This window comes from Pollachius pollachius (assembly GCF_949987615.1).
Source record: "Pollachius pollachius genome assembly, chromosome: 1".
Lineage (NCBI taxonomy): Eukaryota > Metazoa > Chordata > Actinopteri > Gadiformes > Gadidae > Pollachius > Pollachius pollachius.
This window is the reverse complement of record NC_136934.1, coordinates 23,727,540-23,744,292: the sequence shown is the minus strand read 5'-3', so window position 1 is coordinate 23,744,292 and position 16,753 is coordinate 23,727,540. Positions and strand designations below refer to the sequence as shown.

At 41.7% G+C, this 16,753-nt stretch overlaps 1 protein-coding gene across 1 annotated transcript in view; it reads right to left on the bottom strand.

The window, feature by feature from the left end:
- LOC307074798 (tight junction protein 2-like) overlaps nt 1–15,989 on the bottom strand; it is a gene marked incomplete at both ends in the record, with an annotated part of 29,212 nt that extends 13,223 nt beyond the window's left edge. Inside the window, 6 exons of the mRNA XM_079735152.1 lie at nt 1,383–1,486; nt 3,795–4,296; nt 4,809–4,911; nt 5,402–5,526; nt 6,207–6,254; nt 15,909–15,989. Of these exons, the coding sequence (XP_079591278.1) occupies nt 1,383–1,486; nt 3,795–4,296; nt 4,809–4,911; nt 5,402–5,526; nt 6,207–6,254; nt 15,909–15,989 (963 nt within the window). The remainder of the gene's footprint in view (nt 1–1,382; nt 1,487–3,794; nt 4,297–4,808; nt 4,912–5,401; nt 5,527–6,206; nt 6,255–15,908) is intronic.
- Nucleotides 15,990–16,753: the final 764 nt, after the last annotated feature.

Sequence of the window (16,753 nt, the reverse complement as noted above, 5' to 3'; positions counted from 1 at the left end):
CCATCTTCTTTATGTTAGCTTACAAACGCATTGATCTTGATTAGCAAATTGTGTGTCAACATTCATCTACCCATCGTGAGCGTAGCCATCGACTCCACTATTGACAACCTGTGAAGGATGCCATGCCTGATATATACGACACACCCAAATCCCACAAGCTTACACCCACAATACGTACTCGAACTCCCGCCCCCTAAGAAAGAAGCATGGTTGGAAGAATGGGGGGGGGGGGTTTGTCAGCCTCTCAACGTGATGAGAGACAGGAGCTAAGTGCTGATTTGCCAGGTTTGGGTAGGTTAGGTAAACCACAGGGGAGGTGTTCACATCGATGAGGAAGATCAATGCAATCTGTAGCCATGGAGTCAGTACCACGGAGGGTCACACGTAGCCCCCAGGGACTGCTCTTACATCTGTACACGCTTCTATAATTAGGGAGAGGATATACAGATTGAGTCGTGACCCTCAGTAGAAGATAATCTCCAAAAAATGTTCAATCTCAATTTGTAAACCTTGACAGGTCTTCATTTACACCTGGGTACTCAACCAGATTTCCTCTCTCATATTGGGAAATTCTGTGTGTCTAGAAAGTCTGAAAATACTTCACTTTCAGCATCCATACAAAGCACCCAAAGCAATATATTTTGTATTAATTGGAAAGCAAAAGGTTTGACTGATCCAAGTTAGAGATTGGTCGAGCAAGAAAAATGTCCCCTCTATCATATTGCATTATAAAGTCTCTAGGTCATAATACATTCAAATTAAACCGTTCTGGTTTTCCCCCAAAAGCAGTTTGAGATTCAGTATGCAGCTTCCACATCCAGCCGCGATGGTTGATTTCAGATTTCAATGAGTTTCATTTTCTAGGGGAATTTAGAAATGGTCATTGAACCACATCCACTCCCTGCTTTTAAAGATCCCATATCATGATGTTAATAATTGCATTTGGGGGTACTACTAAAATAAGGTTAAATGCCTGTATGTTAGAAATAACCCATATTATTCTCACACTGTTAATTTCTGCAAAACCAAATTCAGCGTCTTTCAAAAACATGCTGTTTTGTATCATGTTCATGTCGCTTTAAGGCCCGCCTCCGGAGTAGGCCAGTCTGCTGTGATTGGTCAGCACGCCCACTCTGTTGCTGATTGGTTGAACGCTTTGCGTGTGTCTGTAAATTCAGATTTTTCTAGTTTAGCAGATGTAAAACATGGTAGATACGTCATCTAACAGTCCAAAAGGGAAAAGTCGAAAAAGCATGACACACCCCATTAAATGATTAATGGCATACTACCACCATTTCAGATGCAATATGTTGTACAATATACCTGAATGATACCATTGCTGGGACCAATATCAGTGCGGTGTCAGAGAGAAGTATGAGCACCTTGAGGATGATGTCTCCTTCTTGCAGGGTGCCATCCTGGGCAGCGAGGCCTGTAGCCGTCATCTGCTTGATGAAGATCTGGCTGCCCAGACGCAGGCCGTACTCTACACAGCAGGACACACACATCACCCAATGTCTCCATGGGCTAGTAGAGAGTACGTCTGTGTAGAATTGCTTTATTATGCTGTAAACAGTATGCATACATGAGTGTGTATTAAAGGTCCCATGAAATGCCACCAGGTGTGGTGTGATTAGCCGTTTCAAGTGTGATGTCATAAGGGACAGATTTCCAAAACGGCTTGAAACGGCTAATCACACCACACCTGGTGGCATGTCATGGGACCTTTAAGAGATTGAAATGACATTTACATTAGTTATCTGAGACAGGAGATATGGGAATTGATAATACAGAATGGACTCAAGCCTATTTCAAAAGCCTATTGCTGACATACAATATCTATCACCTAAGCATGGTTGACATTATAAATATTTTCAAATTCAATTTTAATTGTGTATTACACTAGTCTAGTCCTCACGATGGTTCGTTAAAAATTCTTATAGATACAAAGATCGGGTCACAGCCTAATTCCAATGCAGAGGCTAAAATAGTACATGATATTACACGATAAATTATACATTAAATTATTGGTCTTGCTATGGGTTTGCATGTAAATTTAAATCCACAGTAACATAGGAAACAAAGTAAATTCTGTTTTTTTCTATTCTGTTTTTGCTGACATCCCTAATGTGTAGATGAAAAACCTTTTCCTGATGGCCTAGCATACAGTTTATGTTGATTACTTTTCAGTATGCTCCAATTGTTTAGAACACATTACACTTTCCTTCTGCTTGGCTTAACAGAATCCCCTTGCTGCGACTGCCTCAGCCTTCATCCACAAACATCTTTGTGATGCCATTTGCATACAAAGCTATGTGAGCCAAGCTGCTGCATTTTCAGTCTTGTATGCTGAGTTTAAAGAATGGTTGCTTGGTGTGATCTGAGATTTTCATGTCTTCAATAAAGATGTAAATAGCCATCCTAGGTTACGCCTAAATATACAAATTGTATATATTGTCTTGTATCCTTGTTATTGTTTCGGGTGACATTACTGTTCTGTGACAGTGTTAATACTAGGGGTGTACTTTTAGAGGTTTGACAGGGTTAATACTAGGGGTGTGATGTTAGAGGTTTGACAGGGTTAATACTAGGAGTGTGATGGTTAAGGAGTGACAGGGTTAATACTAGGGGTGTAATGGTTCAGGTGTGACAGGGTTAATACTAGGGGTGTAATGGTTCAGGTGTGACAGGGTTAATACTAGGAGTGTGATGGTTAAGGAGTGACAGGGTTAATACTAGGAGTGTGATGGTTCAGGTGTGACAGGGTTAATACTAGGGGTGTGATGGTTCAGGTGTGACAGGGTTAATACTAGGGGTGTGATGGTTCACGTGTGACAGGGTTAATACTAGGGGTGTAATGGTTCAGGTGTGACAGGGTTAATACTAGGGGTGTAATGGTTCAGGTGTGACAGGGTTAATACTAGGGGTGTAATGGTAGAGGTTTAACAGGGTTAATACTAGGGGTGTAATGGTTCAGGTGTGACAGGGTTAATACTAGGGGTGTAATGGTAGAGGTTTAACAGAGTTAATACTAGGGGTGTAATGGTTCAGGTGTGAGAGAACCATTGTTTTTGGCTTATTGTCCTTTATAAAGCCAGGGTAGTCTCACTAGCATCAAATGCTCCATTCCTTGTCCATGCCTTATGTCTTTCTGCCCTAACATGAAAGAATATATTTGGTACTGTATTTGTAATATTGTATTGGTTGAAAAATGTTGAAAATGCTGTAGAGACAGTTAGTTAGAGTAAGAGTGAGAGTTAGTAGGTTATCTTGATGTTGTCTTGGTTAAGTCCCTGCTGGTTTCACTCCACTCAGCCAGAGTTACATTTAGATGGTGTCATCATGAATAATAATAAATTATAAGAAAGTCCCATTGATATAAACAATCACTCTTCTGTATACTTAAATTTCTCCAAAATCGCTTGCGCGTTTGCACAACGAATCACGTGTGTCATCCAGACGGAACGTTTTGTTGAAGGAACCATTGCATCTCTAGTAAATACGAAAAGCTAAGTAGTGCTTAATGACATGTAACAATACATAATTTTGATATATGCTTTGAATGCTATATATGTAAAGTGTGTTAGTACACAGTGTGGTTCGGGTAAGGGTTCCAAAGTAGGGTAGGGCTGTTCCATAACTTTAACTTAATACATATCAAGAACAAGGTTATGTAATAAGACAGGCTGTTACAGTGTTTATCACATGGGTAACTACACCGTGACACGTGACAGAGTATGAAAACAGAACAACGCTGGCCTTGAGCCTGTGGACACCAGCGGTTGTTCTCCTACCTTCATAGGGTGTGTTCTTCACCAGCACGACACTCACAGGCTTCTCCAGCGGCTCCAGCGGCTCCAGCGGCCCGGCCACCCTGGGGTTCTCCCGGGAGGGGGAGCTCTTGGCCAGAGACAGATACTTCTCCCCCACTTCTCCGGCCTCACACTCATATTTACCACTCAGGTGGAGGGTTTCCCCTGCGCCCTCCGCCTCCCCGGCCGGCTTCCTCCATGGACGGCATTGGTGGCAGTGTGCGTTGGGTCCCGGACCGTGGCTACAGCTGGCGCTCTTGGAGGGGTTCTCTCCCCCGGGGGAGCCCTCTCTCTCCCGGCTCCTACTAAGGCTCTTGTCGCGGCGCTCCTCGTTCTTCCCACATCCCCTGCTGTCGACGTGATGGCTGAGGATGGTGTCATGGTGCCAGCCGCTGTCCTCGTCTGCCTTGTTGTAGTCATCGCCGCCGGGGGAGCAGGGCTGGAGCTGGGAGTCGGCCGTCACTGTGCGTGGTCTTTTCACTATCTGGAAAGAAGGCAGTGTGTTGTGTATCAAGTATGTTGTTGGTCATCTTTTCCTCCATGTTCACTACAGTACTTTATTGTGGTTATTGGCTGCCTGATTGTGTTTTGGGAAACGTATAATGGATTTAGTTTGATTTTACAATTTTTTTTTAATATTTAGGTGTTGATTTCATTAGTAGGCTGGATGTTGCTCATTAGTAATGAACTTTTTTCTGTGTTAAGGACGGTTCAAACCAAAAAGACTACAATGGGGAAAAAATATATATTTTTGAATGATTCTAATAGTGAAATCACTTTAAACTTGACTGTTGATATCAAAACAACCAGACAACTTCTCAAACAGTTTATATAGTGAAATGATCCATTAGGATTCCATTTAGGGGTTATGTATTGTTTTCAACTAGTGGCACAAGTTTCTAAACCTAGATTGTTCACACCAACACTGAAATGCTCCGACACCACAGTGTTAAGTCTCGTATCGTCATTCTGGTGTGAGATGGCCTGTATACTCACTATCCTGGCCTCCTTGGAACAGTTCCGCAGTGACTGGACAGCAAACGAATGAGGCACGTTATCCATGGGGATGGAGTTCACCTGAATGACTCTGTCATTTTCACTAGGTCATTAGTTTGCCCACACAAACACACACACACACACACACACACACACACACACACACACACACACACACACACACACACACACACACACACACACACACACACACACACACACAAACACACAATTGGACATTTCAGCAGGGCTTGATGTTCAACAAAATACAACATAATCTGCTAGAATACACAATACATTTTGTATTTAAGATACAACCACGGTAAAAGTTAAAGATTCACATGTTATATATGAGTGGTTCCCATGTGCTAATCCTAATCTATCTTTAAAAAAAAGATAATAAAATGACTACCAAACAATGATTATTAATCGGATGCGATGACAAGATGTGAATGAATCAATACCATGTATGTCTCTAAAGCCGTGAATTGATCAATACCATGTATGTCTCTAATGCAAATATCAGATGACGCAGTCATTCATCGTGATGAGCTAATCATTAGAGTTATGTAAGGATCCGTCTATAAACCTACAACAGCAGTCCGTCGGCGGGGCTGCCCTGCAACACGTCACAGATGATGATTGAGGTGTCATCGTTCTCCATGTTGGGGTTGTCCTGGCCCCCAGACACTGCCAGACCAAATCCCATCTGGGGGTCCTAGAATACAGTAGTCACATAGAGAACAAGAGGGTGGTCCACTGTTCCCATGCTGATGTAACAGCTTCCACTAGCATGGTCCATGCCTAGACATAGGAGAGAGACCCTGTAGTTTGAGCAATGGCCGCAAATGAGGTAATGTCTAAGGAAATGTTGCCATCTAAGGTAATGTTGTCTCATTACAAAGGCACTGAAAAACACATTTATAGTGTAGCGTATTTGAGACTGCAGATTTTGAATCCTGTCCTCTGGAAATAAGGTAGGTAGTCATCTCTGGCCCAGCAGTCCTACTCTGTTATAGCTTAACTTCTGACCGCATAGGAAGTGTCATTCTACAGCTGCCAGTCTACACAGTGTTGGTTTGAAAACTTTACACAGACTTTATTACAGTTTACGACTGCTGTCCGAGTTTGCTTTCAGTATTACACACTACAATTACACACTTACTGATCCCGAACATCCAGCAACATGATTGGTCAAAAAAATATGAATCGAAGGAAAATACTTTGTTGTTTTTTGTTACAGAGATTTGAGCTCATCCGCATTCAGACTTTGATGGACAGCTAAGGCATTTCCAACATTAAAACGATAGCTCTTTAATGGTATCTATAGCACATTTAATGGCATGAATAACCGTTTATGTTGCCAACATTGCCATTGAGCTATGCGTATGAACTCACCTTCTGTAATGTAACTGTGTGTTGTTCCCAAACCTCCTTCCCAGGCACCTGTCGAAAAGAAGGGTCAGAATAAAATCAATTTCAGGGATATTGACTTATGTGTTAATACCCTGTGAGATTCCAAGCTGCTACCGAAGCATGCATCCTGATCCCTGAGTATGAGTATGTCGAAGGTGCAATTGTAAACAGATTTATGCAGCAGGACGATGACAGCCAGGCTGGGCTCGGCCATCTGGACGCTCTGGCATGTGCCAGAAAGCCTTTAAGATTTTCTACTGCTGGGCCGACCTGACTGCTGTGATTACTTGTTAACCGTGGAAAAAGATAAAGTAAAGGAAAAGAACAGCGGCTGATCTGGCCATACAACGAAGTGGGCCATTTCGGTGGTGAGATGGGTCGGTCCACTTGAATAGGAAGGTGAGGTTCAGCATTGGCAAATGATATGATATCAGAGATTGTGTGGTGAGGTGGACCCCTCCCCCAGGTGAATTACTTCACTGAGCGCAGCAACCATAGGCTATTGATTAAAAATTAGAGAAATTCTGGTAGAGGTTGCAATCAAGAAAAAGCATGGGTTAAGCTCTTTAATGGACTGAGAAAGGAAAAGAGGAGTTGAAGGTATTCAGTGTGGAGTAGTGTCACCCCGTGTTGTTTCAGTTTTTATTTAAATATATATATATATATATATATATATATATATATATTATTTATCATTGGGCTTGTCTTTCTGTTTATGTTGTTGTCTTCTATGTATCTTTGCAACTTGCTTGGAAAATAAAGAGTAAAAAAATATATATATATTTAGTTAGGCAAATGATATTAAATGAGAAAATGGGGAAAGGAAAATGGGGAAAGTCGAAGGTCTGGATAAAAATCGCAATTCACAATTATAACATATTATAAAGGCCTGTTGGGGACAAATACCAGAGCCTTATCCCTGCCCAAAGCGTGCAATGTCATAATATAATATGGAAATTCAGTTCCTGGAATAATTCTGAACAAAGGAGTTATTGTGAGAAATGTTTTTATAAGGTTGCAAAACAATTGTAAACACATTAACCTCTTCATTAGTAGGACTACTTCTGAAAAATAACATACAGAAATGTTAACATAACCCTAAATTGAGTATATCTCCACAACTGCTAGGGCTATAATATGTAAAATTGGTACCAAAGGAAAGACAACACCTGTGAGATTGTTGTACAAGTGAAATAATAAATGTGGATACTATTGCTTAGAGAAAATAAAGCTAGAACAAATGCCAATATCAAACACACTCATAAACATAAGTGGATGGTTTCATTTTGTCTGAAATAAAAATCATGTTCTAGAGTGAATTCCACCTGGTGCAATATCAGTTGGTAGCCCTATAGTACTTTAGGGCCATAGCACAACATCTTATCAGTAACTTGGTCAATAGTATTAGTAAAGGTAGTTTGGTGAAATCTCCAAATAAAAACATAAATCCAATACAAACCAATGCAAAATTGACAACATAATCTTGATGAGACAAAAACAGGGGGATATATTGGGAACCCATAGCACAATTTTGACTTTTGACCCCTCTATTGAAAGGTCTAGGCGAATATAATCAAATGACCCCATGCCAAACGATCGCAATTGCACCATACGGCCACCGTATGCGATGAAGAACATGTGTTCGGATTGAACACAGGAAATACAGACAAGCTCTAATCTAACCTTAAATGTAACAACCTTTAGCCTAATACCCAAATTGAACAATCTCTTATTTAAGACAACTAAACCATATGTAACCTTACACCTTAACTTAAGCATCTCTTACTTAATACCTAAACCAAGCCCCTATACCCTGGTATGGCCAGCCAGTTATAGAGCGATTTTGGCCAGCGCGGCCGTAGCAGAAACGGCAGTCGGGTTCCTATTCCCACATGGAGAAGTGGGTTGGTGAATGGGTTGGGTTTCATTGCACATCACTAGAATTCAACAACCCAGAATTTGTATCAGTCAGACAGACATTTATTTAAGACTACGACTAATGACAACATGATAGTATGTGATATGGTTACATTTTGTATGTTATTTGACACTAGTTATCGGAATCAGGACAGCAGGAAGCGAACAGGCTGAGGTGGCACATTTTATGTTATTGCTCATATTACTGTACAAGTTCACCTTCAAATCAGTGGTATTTTGGCACCATGCAAAGACTGCTCGATCAGTGGTTGATTATTTTAAAACATCTATTTGGACATCTTCCAGCATCTTGCTTAAGTATGGTTAAAGGTCCCATGGCATGCTACATTATGGATGCTTTAATATAGGTATTAGTGGGCCCCTAACACAGTATTTGAAGACGTTCCCAAAATTCAGCCGTGGTGTAGAATTACAGCCACTACGAGCCAGTCACACAGTGAGCTTTCCCCAAACACGCCGTTTCGGTGTCTGTAGCTTTAATGTAAATGAGGAGGAGAGAGGCGGGTTAAGGGGGATTTGGGGGTGTGGCCCAGAGCAGTTTGGGGCCACGGTACCATGTGCTCTGTTTACAGTGGATGCATTGCAATGACGCACACAGCCTTTGCCCGTGTTCTGTAAATATTCTAGAACACTCTGGCAGGAGTCCTAGAGCTCTATATCTAAATAATATCATATTATGCGTAGATATCTATATCATATAATACATATTATCACTGCCAATAGCTGTGTCCGCCTCCAGACGATATTATGAATCTCAAACGACTGCGTCCGTTTCTCCAACGTCTCTGATTCTTCCACTTGCACATCAATCTGAAGTAGACTGAACCACGACATGGAGGAGAAAGGGATTTTTTCGCCAGCGATTGTCTCCTGACGGAGACCCACTGCCTGCTGATGAGGCACCACCGCCTCAGAAGCGGGCACCACCGCCTCAGAAGCAGGCAGCGTGCCTCACGGCGGTGGTGCCTCACGGCGGTGGTGCTTTGCGGCGGTGGGGCCTCGCAGCGGCGGGCAGCGGGCAGCGGGGCTCCGGCGGGAGACAATTGCGGGCAACAATCCCTTTCTCCTCCTTGTCGCGGTTCATGTACTTCAGGGTGTCAAAGCCAAAGTCCTTTTCCCGCCAATTCTTTCTCAACCATGGCTGAGATAACCCCCACTACGAGTCTCGTTGTGGAAATACCAGAGATGTGAGAGAACCCGACGTGTTATGCGCCATAACACCAACAGCAGAATGGTTATCCAAATAACAAAGAAGTAACACTTGCGTTACAGTCCTGGAGCTCTATATCTAAATAATATCATATTATACATAGATATCTATATCATATAATACATATTATCACGGCCAAAAGCTGTGTGCGCCTCAAGACGATATTATGAATCTCAAACGACTGCGTCAGGTTATCCAACGTCTCTGGTTCTTCCACTTCCACATACACATCAATACAGTGACTTTCTTTTTTTATCTGTGAAAATAGAGGGAATATAGAGAGACATCAGTCGCAAATTGGCTGAAAATATTCCAGACAAACTTTCATTGTAATTTCACATACTTCAAATTAAACATTACTTGAAACCTGTTTAAATAAATCATAGGAATACACAAACTGCTTCAATTACATTATGTATTAATGATGAGCAGTCCTGGCTTATTAAGAAATACATTCAAAACAAGTCTATAACCAACCTTGTGTGACAGACAGAAAAGGACACAAGTATTCAACGATCTTCATAAATGATGATCAATCGCAGGATCATGTGATCAACACATAGATCCTGTCCACAAGATATCCTGCCGGTTGAGAGTCTCTTGACATATCAAGGAGGTGTCTTGCTCAAGACACCTTGATACTCAGCTAGGAGGAGACCGAGATCGAACCAAGAACCTTCTGTTTACCAGTCAACCCACTCATCCTCCTGAGCTATTGTCACTGTCAGTCTACTGACATATCAGTACCAGATAACCTCTCAAAATTCAGTGAATAGGATTGCCAACTCTTTTGTATAAGCCAGGTTGTTCCTTTTATGGGTTCAATTGGTATGTCCCATATGGGAGCTCCCTCGTTCCGTATATTGACTGGTAATCCACTCTGGTCACAAGACGGCACTCTTACAGATCCTAGTTCTGACACCACAGCAGTAGATAATGATCTGATCAATCCACATGTGAGAACGTCCAATCCCAGGCTGCCTCATGCACATCAGTTGCAGTTATAGTACTAATGTACCAATTCCTGCTAAAGTAAATCTCTCATTTCTGGTGTTGTTCGGTTGGTTTGGCATGTGCAAATATGTGATGATATAATAAAAAAAAAAAATGAATATACACTTCACGCCACACTGTACCCACACTGCCGTTTCACCATGCACAAGACAACACATGCAGGTGTACATTTTGCACAGGACAAAACGTGCTGTGCCAATATGACGTCACCTTAAGTCCTGTAATTGGTTAACCCTAAGCCCTCAGAAGGACAGGGAAGACCTCTCTCATATTACCAAAGAATCTTGAGAAAGAACCCAGAAAGAGGGATAGATCCGTCTAGGGATGGATAGCAGAGAGCAATGGGTGCCATCATGGACAGACATAATGCGAGCATAACAAGGAAAGAGTTTTAGGTAAAATATTAAACTTCTAGGTGGAGTATCAAGGTTGTCCCATATATACATAAATAACAAGATAGATAACATGACTACAAGCGGGAGACAGGGTGGAGCTGGGGGTGGTGATTTATTTGCGGCCTTGAAGCTAAGCAGCGAGCAGCTGTCAGAGGAACAGTGATGATGAGTGTGTCCTCTGTCAACACAGCTCTAAGAAAGCATAGCTTAGATTCGCCGGTTGATGACTGTTTAGTGTGGGGCTGGGTCGTTTATGTGCTATTTGGACCAAATTATATTTAGTAGTTAACCATCGTTAAGAAGCACCGAGCCATCTGGGTTTAAGATGTTGTTGCTTGATGCAAAGTTAGTAATGATCCCAAGATAAAAAGTAATTTGACTACCATGACGACTGCGTTTTCTGTTTTGTGTGTGTGTGTGTGTGTGTGTGTGGGGGGGGGTTATATATATATTTGTATATATATATATATATATATACATATTTTTATTTGTATTGAAACATTTTTCTATGTTTGTATTTGTTAACATAATGTATACATTCCTCTATTCTTTGTAGGTCGGTTTATGGGAAAAACAAACAATTTCAGTAACAATTTTTTGTTACTGGTGTTTTGCATAAAACACTGTATTATGCAAAACACAGATAAAAAGAGTTTTCATTTTTTAATATAAAAATAAAGTACAAATTAAAAGTACTTCCGAATCCTAAATCACTGAGCCATCAGCTGACTGTTGTGGATTATATGCAGCCTTCCTCTGCCATGACAGCTGTCATGAAGTGCTGAGCCATCCCCCCAGTGGTCGACTGAAACAACACGAAGCTCAACATATGCTTGCATCACAAACTTGGATATAGTTGTGTGATGTGAATTTACACTACATTGTAAATACATGGTTTTCATGCAAGCTGTATGATCATGCTAACGGAGCATCATATATATGCCATTTGGCATATCACTTATAGACAAATGAGTATTCTAACCGAGCCACTAAGATTATGCTTTCTTAAGTGGCATTCTAACTCAGATAGGGTCACTATAATAAAAACAACATTAAATTGGTGGGAGGCGCGAGGAATCAAGGTGTGAGCAATGTGTATAACAGAGTGTAACAGAGGGATTACTGCATTGCGTCTATCTACACAGAGAAAAAAGAGCTATAGCAATAGAAAGAGCAGCATCATGAATATTAAGACATAAACTCTGCTGTCCATCTCTTTGTGTACCCAGGTGTCTCCCTCCATATACACATCAATGAATCTTCTGGTTGCATTCCAATTTAACTACCATTTCCTCAGGTTGGAGGTGATGCACAAATAATCGATATATTGTAATTTCAATTCACCCTCCTGTTTCTCCGTTGCAATTATTGCCAGCTTTGGCTTTAACCTCGCGTCCAAGAAATCCCAGAGGCATTGTGGGTAGAGAAATACCATAATATCATCACATTTAACATGTGGCAGATATTCCGCTGTCATAATGCCACAGATTTAGTTTTCTCTAAAGTAGACCTATACATCATAGCAGAACTCCACTGTGTTCTGTAGTTGTGCATTTCTGTGTGTATAGTAACGTTGCAGTATGAAATGTAACACGCTGTCACTATATCCATCTGGCCCTGGCTAATTAGCACTGCCACATGAGCTGCATAGGAACGTACACACTCACACACACACACACACACACACACACACGGACACACACGGACACACACACACACACACACAAAAACACACACACACACACGGACACACACACACACACACACACACACACACACACGCACCAAAGGCACTAGTTTTGGCTAGGGACAAAAATAGAGAAACGGGGAGGGAAAGGATGAACGTCAAACTTGATATAAAAGATATGCTAAAATAATGGTGGTGAGTTATGTGGAAAAATGATGAGGAGCACCTGGAAAGAAAGACAGTTAAAAAGAGAGATATAAAAATGAATGGACGGAATCCTGTTGGTATCAATATTGATCAATGTTTAGGACAAGAGAACAGCACACTTTTCACCACAACGTTACAGGAATAAGTCTAGTTTCACCTACAAGCTACGTATACGTTAGGGGAGGCTCAATGGCCCATCCATTTAGCAGCATGCCTTGTTGCGAGCCAGGTTAGATTCCGACCTGTGGTCATATTCTGCATGTGCAGTAATTTCCTCTCTTCTTCATCCCCTTTCCTGTATCTCTTCATTCTCCTTTTTGTGAAGGCATTCTTTCTATACATGTAAATCTGTGTGAATCCAGGCACCAAGGTGTGAAAGATCGATCTCACACCTTAGCATCTTTAAATATCTGTGGCAAATACTTAACAAAAGCTGTCTGTAGAAGGTGTGTACTTTAAGTGTAGGAGGTTGACACGGAAAACTCAGCCAATGACCAAATATGATTCCAAAGTGGCCTTCACTTGAATGTTTAAAAAATGCCTCACGTTCCCATAGTGTTGGCGCAACCCTAGGTGTTGAAACTATACTAGGCTCTACCATTGTTATTGGTTGTTAAAGCTCCACTATGTCACTTGGCCACTAGCAAAGTTACGTACTCTGGCCATCAGCATTGGGCTGATGGCCCAAAACTTAAATTCTTTGAATCAAGTATCAACTCTGTTTTCAAGCCTGTTAATAGTCTAACCAGAATCACACATTTCTGCATACCTGGCTGACATCTCTCAGTGGATGTAGACACACCACCTGAAGCTCCATCTTGACAAGACTGAGCTGCTCTTCTTTCTAGAGAAGGCATCCCCCATACTTGACCTCTCCATTAATATTGACAACTGTGATTCTGATAGCGAGGAACCTGGGTGTGACACTGGATGACTAGCTGTTCTCCGCTGCCAACATCGCTGCGACAACAACACCAGGAGGCCTTCCTCACTCAGTAGGACCCGCAGGTTTTGGTTAAGGCTCTGGTCATCCTGTATCTGGACTACTTCAACTCCCTTCTGGTTGGTCTGCATGCATGTGCCAACCGTCCTCTGCAGCTCATCCAGAGATCAGCAGCCCGGCCGGTCCGTAAACTACCCAAGTTCAACTTTTGTTCAACCCAACTGACATCAGGACAGCTGCAACCCTACAAATCACACCTACACCCTACACAGACTGAAAACTCATCTGTTCAGACTGCATCTTGTTACTATAATGTAGCACTTTAGCATAATGGAGCAGTTTGCTCACATGATGAATTTCGTGTACGTGACGATCACATGATTCTTTCACCTTTTGGGTTGTATGGTCATGGTTGAATGCGCACATTGCAAGACACTTTGGACAAATGCCCCTGCTAAATAAGAAAATTGATGCTTGATTTCATGGGTCTTGGAGTCGTGGATGGATGGTGCTTATTCTATAGTCATGTGGTTACTTGCAACTACAACCTTTCCATCATCTGATTAAACCATTTGAACCATCCTTTTCTGTATATTATTTTAATACCTCCATTCATATTTTTGAAGAGCGTCTTAATGAAATTCCACAGCTTCTTCGCTTTTTGCACCAGACAGTACAACCTTTAGGTCAGAACCACAAATTGTATCACAATCCCAATTCCAAATCACATCAAACACGCCTATTTTGTTCCCAAGAAATATTTTACGTATAATATTTAAGAACCCAAAGTTGCTTTAAGCTCAAATACATTTTGGAAACTATAGTACACACACAAAGCTACAGTGAAGATTCAGAGAGGAAGGAAGACTACTGGCCCTTTAAGATAATCTCTCTGCACCTTATTAGATGCAGAAACCTTTCCAAGATACACCAAACCTTCAGGAGATTCAAACCTCATACCTCCTACATCATATTCTTAGATTAAATAATACCATTACATTCAATCATTTAACCATTCACGTCTTGATTAAATCCCCCCCCACACACACACACACACACACAGAACCCCCCTCCCCCCACACACAAACTAATCAATATAGTCACATGTACATACACAAATAATATTGGTCTTTCTCAGAGGTAGACATCTTAATGAACGGCTATAAGAATAGTCATCACTTCAACTCTCTATTCTGACAACAGAGATGAGAAGAGAAAACAAGCTAAATAAGTCGTTGTTAAATGACAATACACTGGATCCATTTGTTGACTTCGTTTTACATTTCAAGGCAAGGACATAAAATATTGGAAATCTGGTCAGACAAGTGTGGAGACATTATCTGCAGTATGTTTACGTAACAATGTACAAACACGCTATGTGTATTTTTAAGCTTCTAACAGATGTGTTTTTTGTTTCAGAAGTAGACATTCAATTTCTGATATTAAATAAATTCCTTTACAAAACTGCTGTTATATTCTGGAGACCCTTAAATTTGCATTTCATTTCAATGCTAATGTTTCATGAAGGGTCCTTTCTGACTGTTTGATCTACAAAACTACACATCTACTACTACTACACCTTTTGGTATTCAGAGTCACATTTGTTCAATTTAATTAGTAGAAAATTTATCCCAACCCTACCAGATCATTCAGGATCTCACAAGATGGCATAAAAGGCACAATCTAACAATTGATTTTCGCAAAAGAAACAGAACTATCATCTATCATTATCTCACTAAGACACACACAATATGAAGTCATTATATTTGATGTCCAATAAACTAATTTTCAAAGTGAAGACCATGCTTTTCCAACCATCTTTCACATAAACATACACGTTTTCTATGTTTGTGTTTGTGTGTGTTTTGTGTGTGTATAAGAAGCCCTTGACCTTCCCCTCCCCACCATCACTGTGTTGCAGATTAGCAAGGACACCGCCCATCCCTGCTATGTACATTGCAGTCCTTGTCCACACACACACAAGCACTACCCTGCGCGCACGCACACACGCACACACACACACACACACACACACACACACACACACACACACACACACACAGTGCATGAGTATGAGTAATTCAATTTCATCGTCTCCGGCCTACTCAGCAAGTATTCAAACCATAAAGGGACATAGCCAGAGCTGTTCTGTGCAAAATGCTAAGCAAAGTGTAACTACAGTGGCCAGCCACATCCTGAGAGCTGTGCTGTTGCCTTGCTGTAGAGAGAGAGAGAGAGAGAGAGAGAGAGAGAGAGAGAGAGAGAGAGAGAGAAAACATGGTGCATTTACCTTGCCTTCGGTCCAGCAGAAGCAGACGTTGCTGGAGGTGCTCAGGATGTCCGACAGGAAGGAGGAGATCCCCAGACGCATGGCTGCAGATGACAGATAGGGCAGCTGAACAGAACGCCAGTATGTCGCGCAGGTAGGAGAATGGAGAGCCGCATGGAGATCCCACAGACAGCTGTTTAAAGCAGGAATGTACAGCACAGACTGAGAAGGAGGTACCAGGGAGTGAGCGAGGGGAAGCCAGGGAGAGAAAGCATAAGAGAGAGAGAAAGAGAGAGGAGAGAGAGAGACGGAGAGAGAGACAGCGAGGAGAGAGAAAGAGAGACGAGAGAGGAGAGAGATAGAGACAGAGAGAGAGACGAAGAGAGGAGAGAGAGAGAGAGAGAGAGAGAGAGAGAGCAAGGGGGTGGGGTGGAGGGCAGAGGCAGCTAATGCTGTGATTGCGAGTACTGCATGCAGTACTCCTGGTCCATGCAAGAGTCTGTGTGCATGTGTGCGTTTGTGTATGTATGTATGGGTGTGTTTGCGTGTGTGTGTGTGTGTATGTATGTGTTTGTATGAATACTGGTGTGTGTGTGTGTGTTTGTATGAATCCTGATGTGTGTGTGTGTGTGTGTTTGTATACTGATGTGTGTGTTTGTGTTTGTGTGTATGTGGTAACAAGCTTGCACGCTGTCTGCCCCCAACCCAAAATAATGATGGACCTTCCCCACATTATGGAGGATGTTGATGAGACAGACTGTTGTATACGAGTGCCTGCGGTACTCATTGGAATATGACTCCGATGACTTCACAAGCTATGCCCTTGCCAACAGATACCTTCTAAAAATACATTTAAGTGATATGTA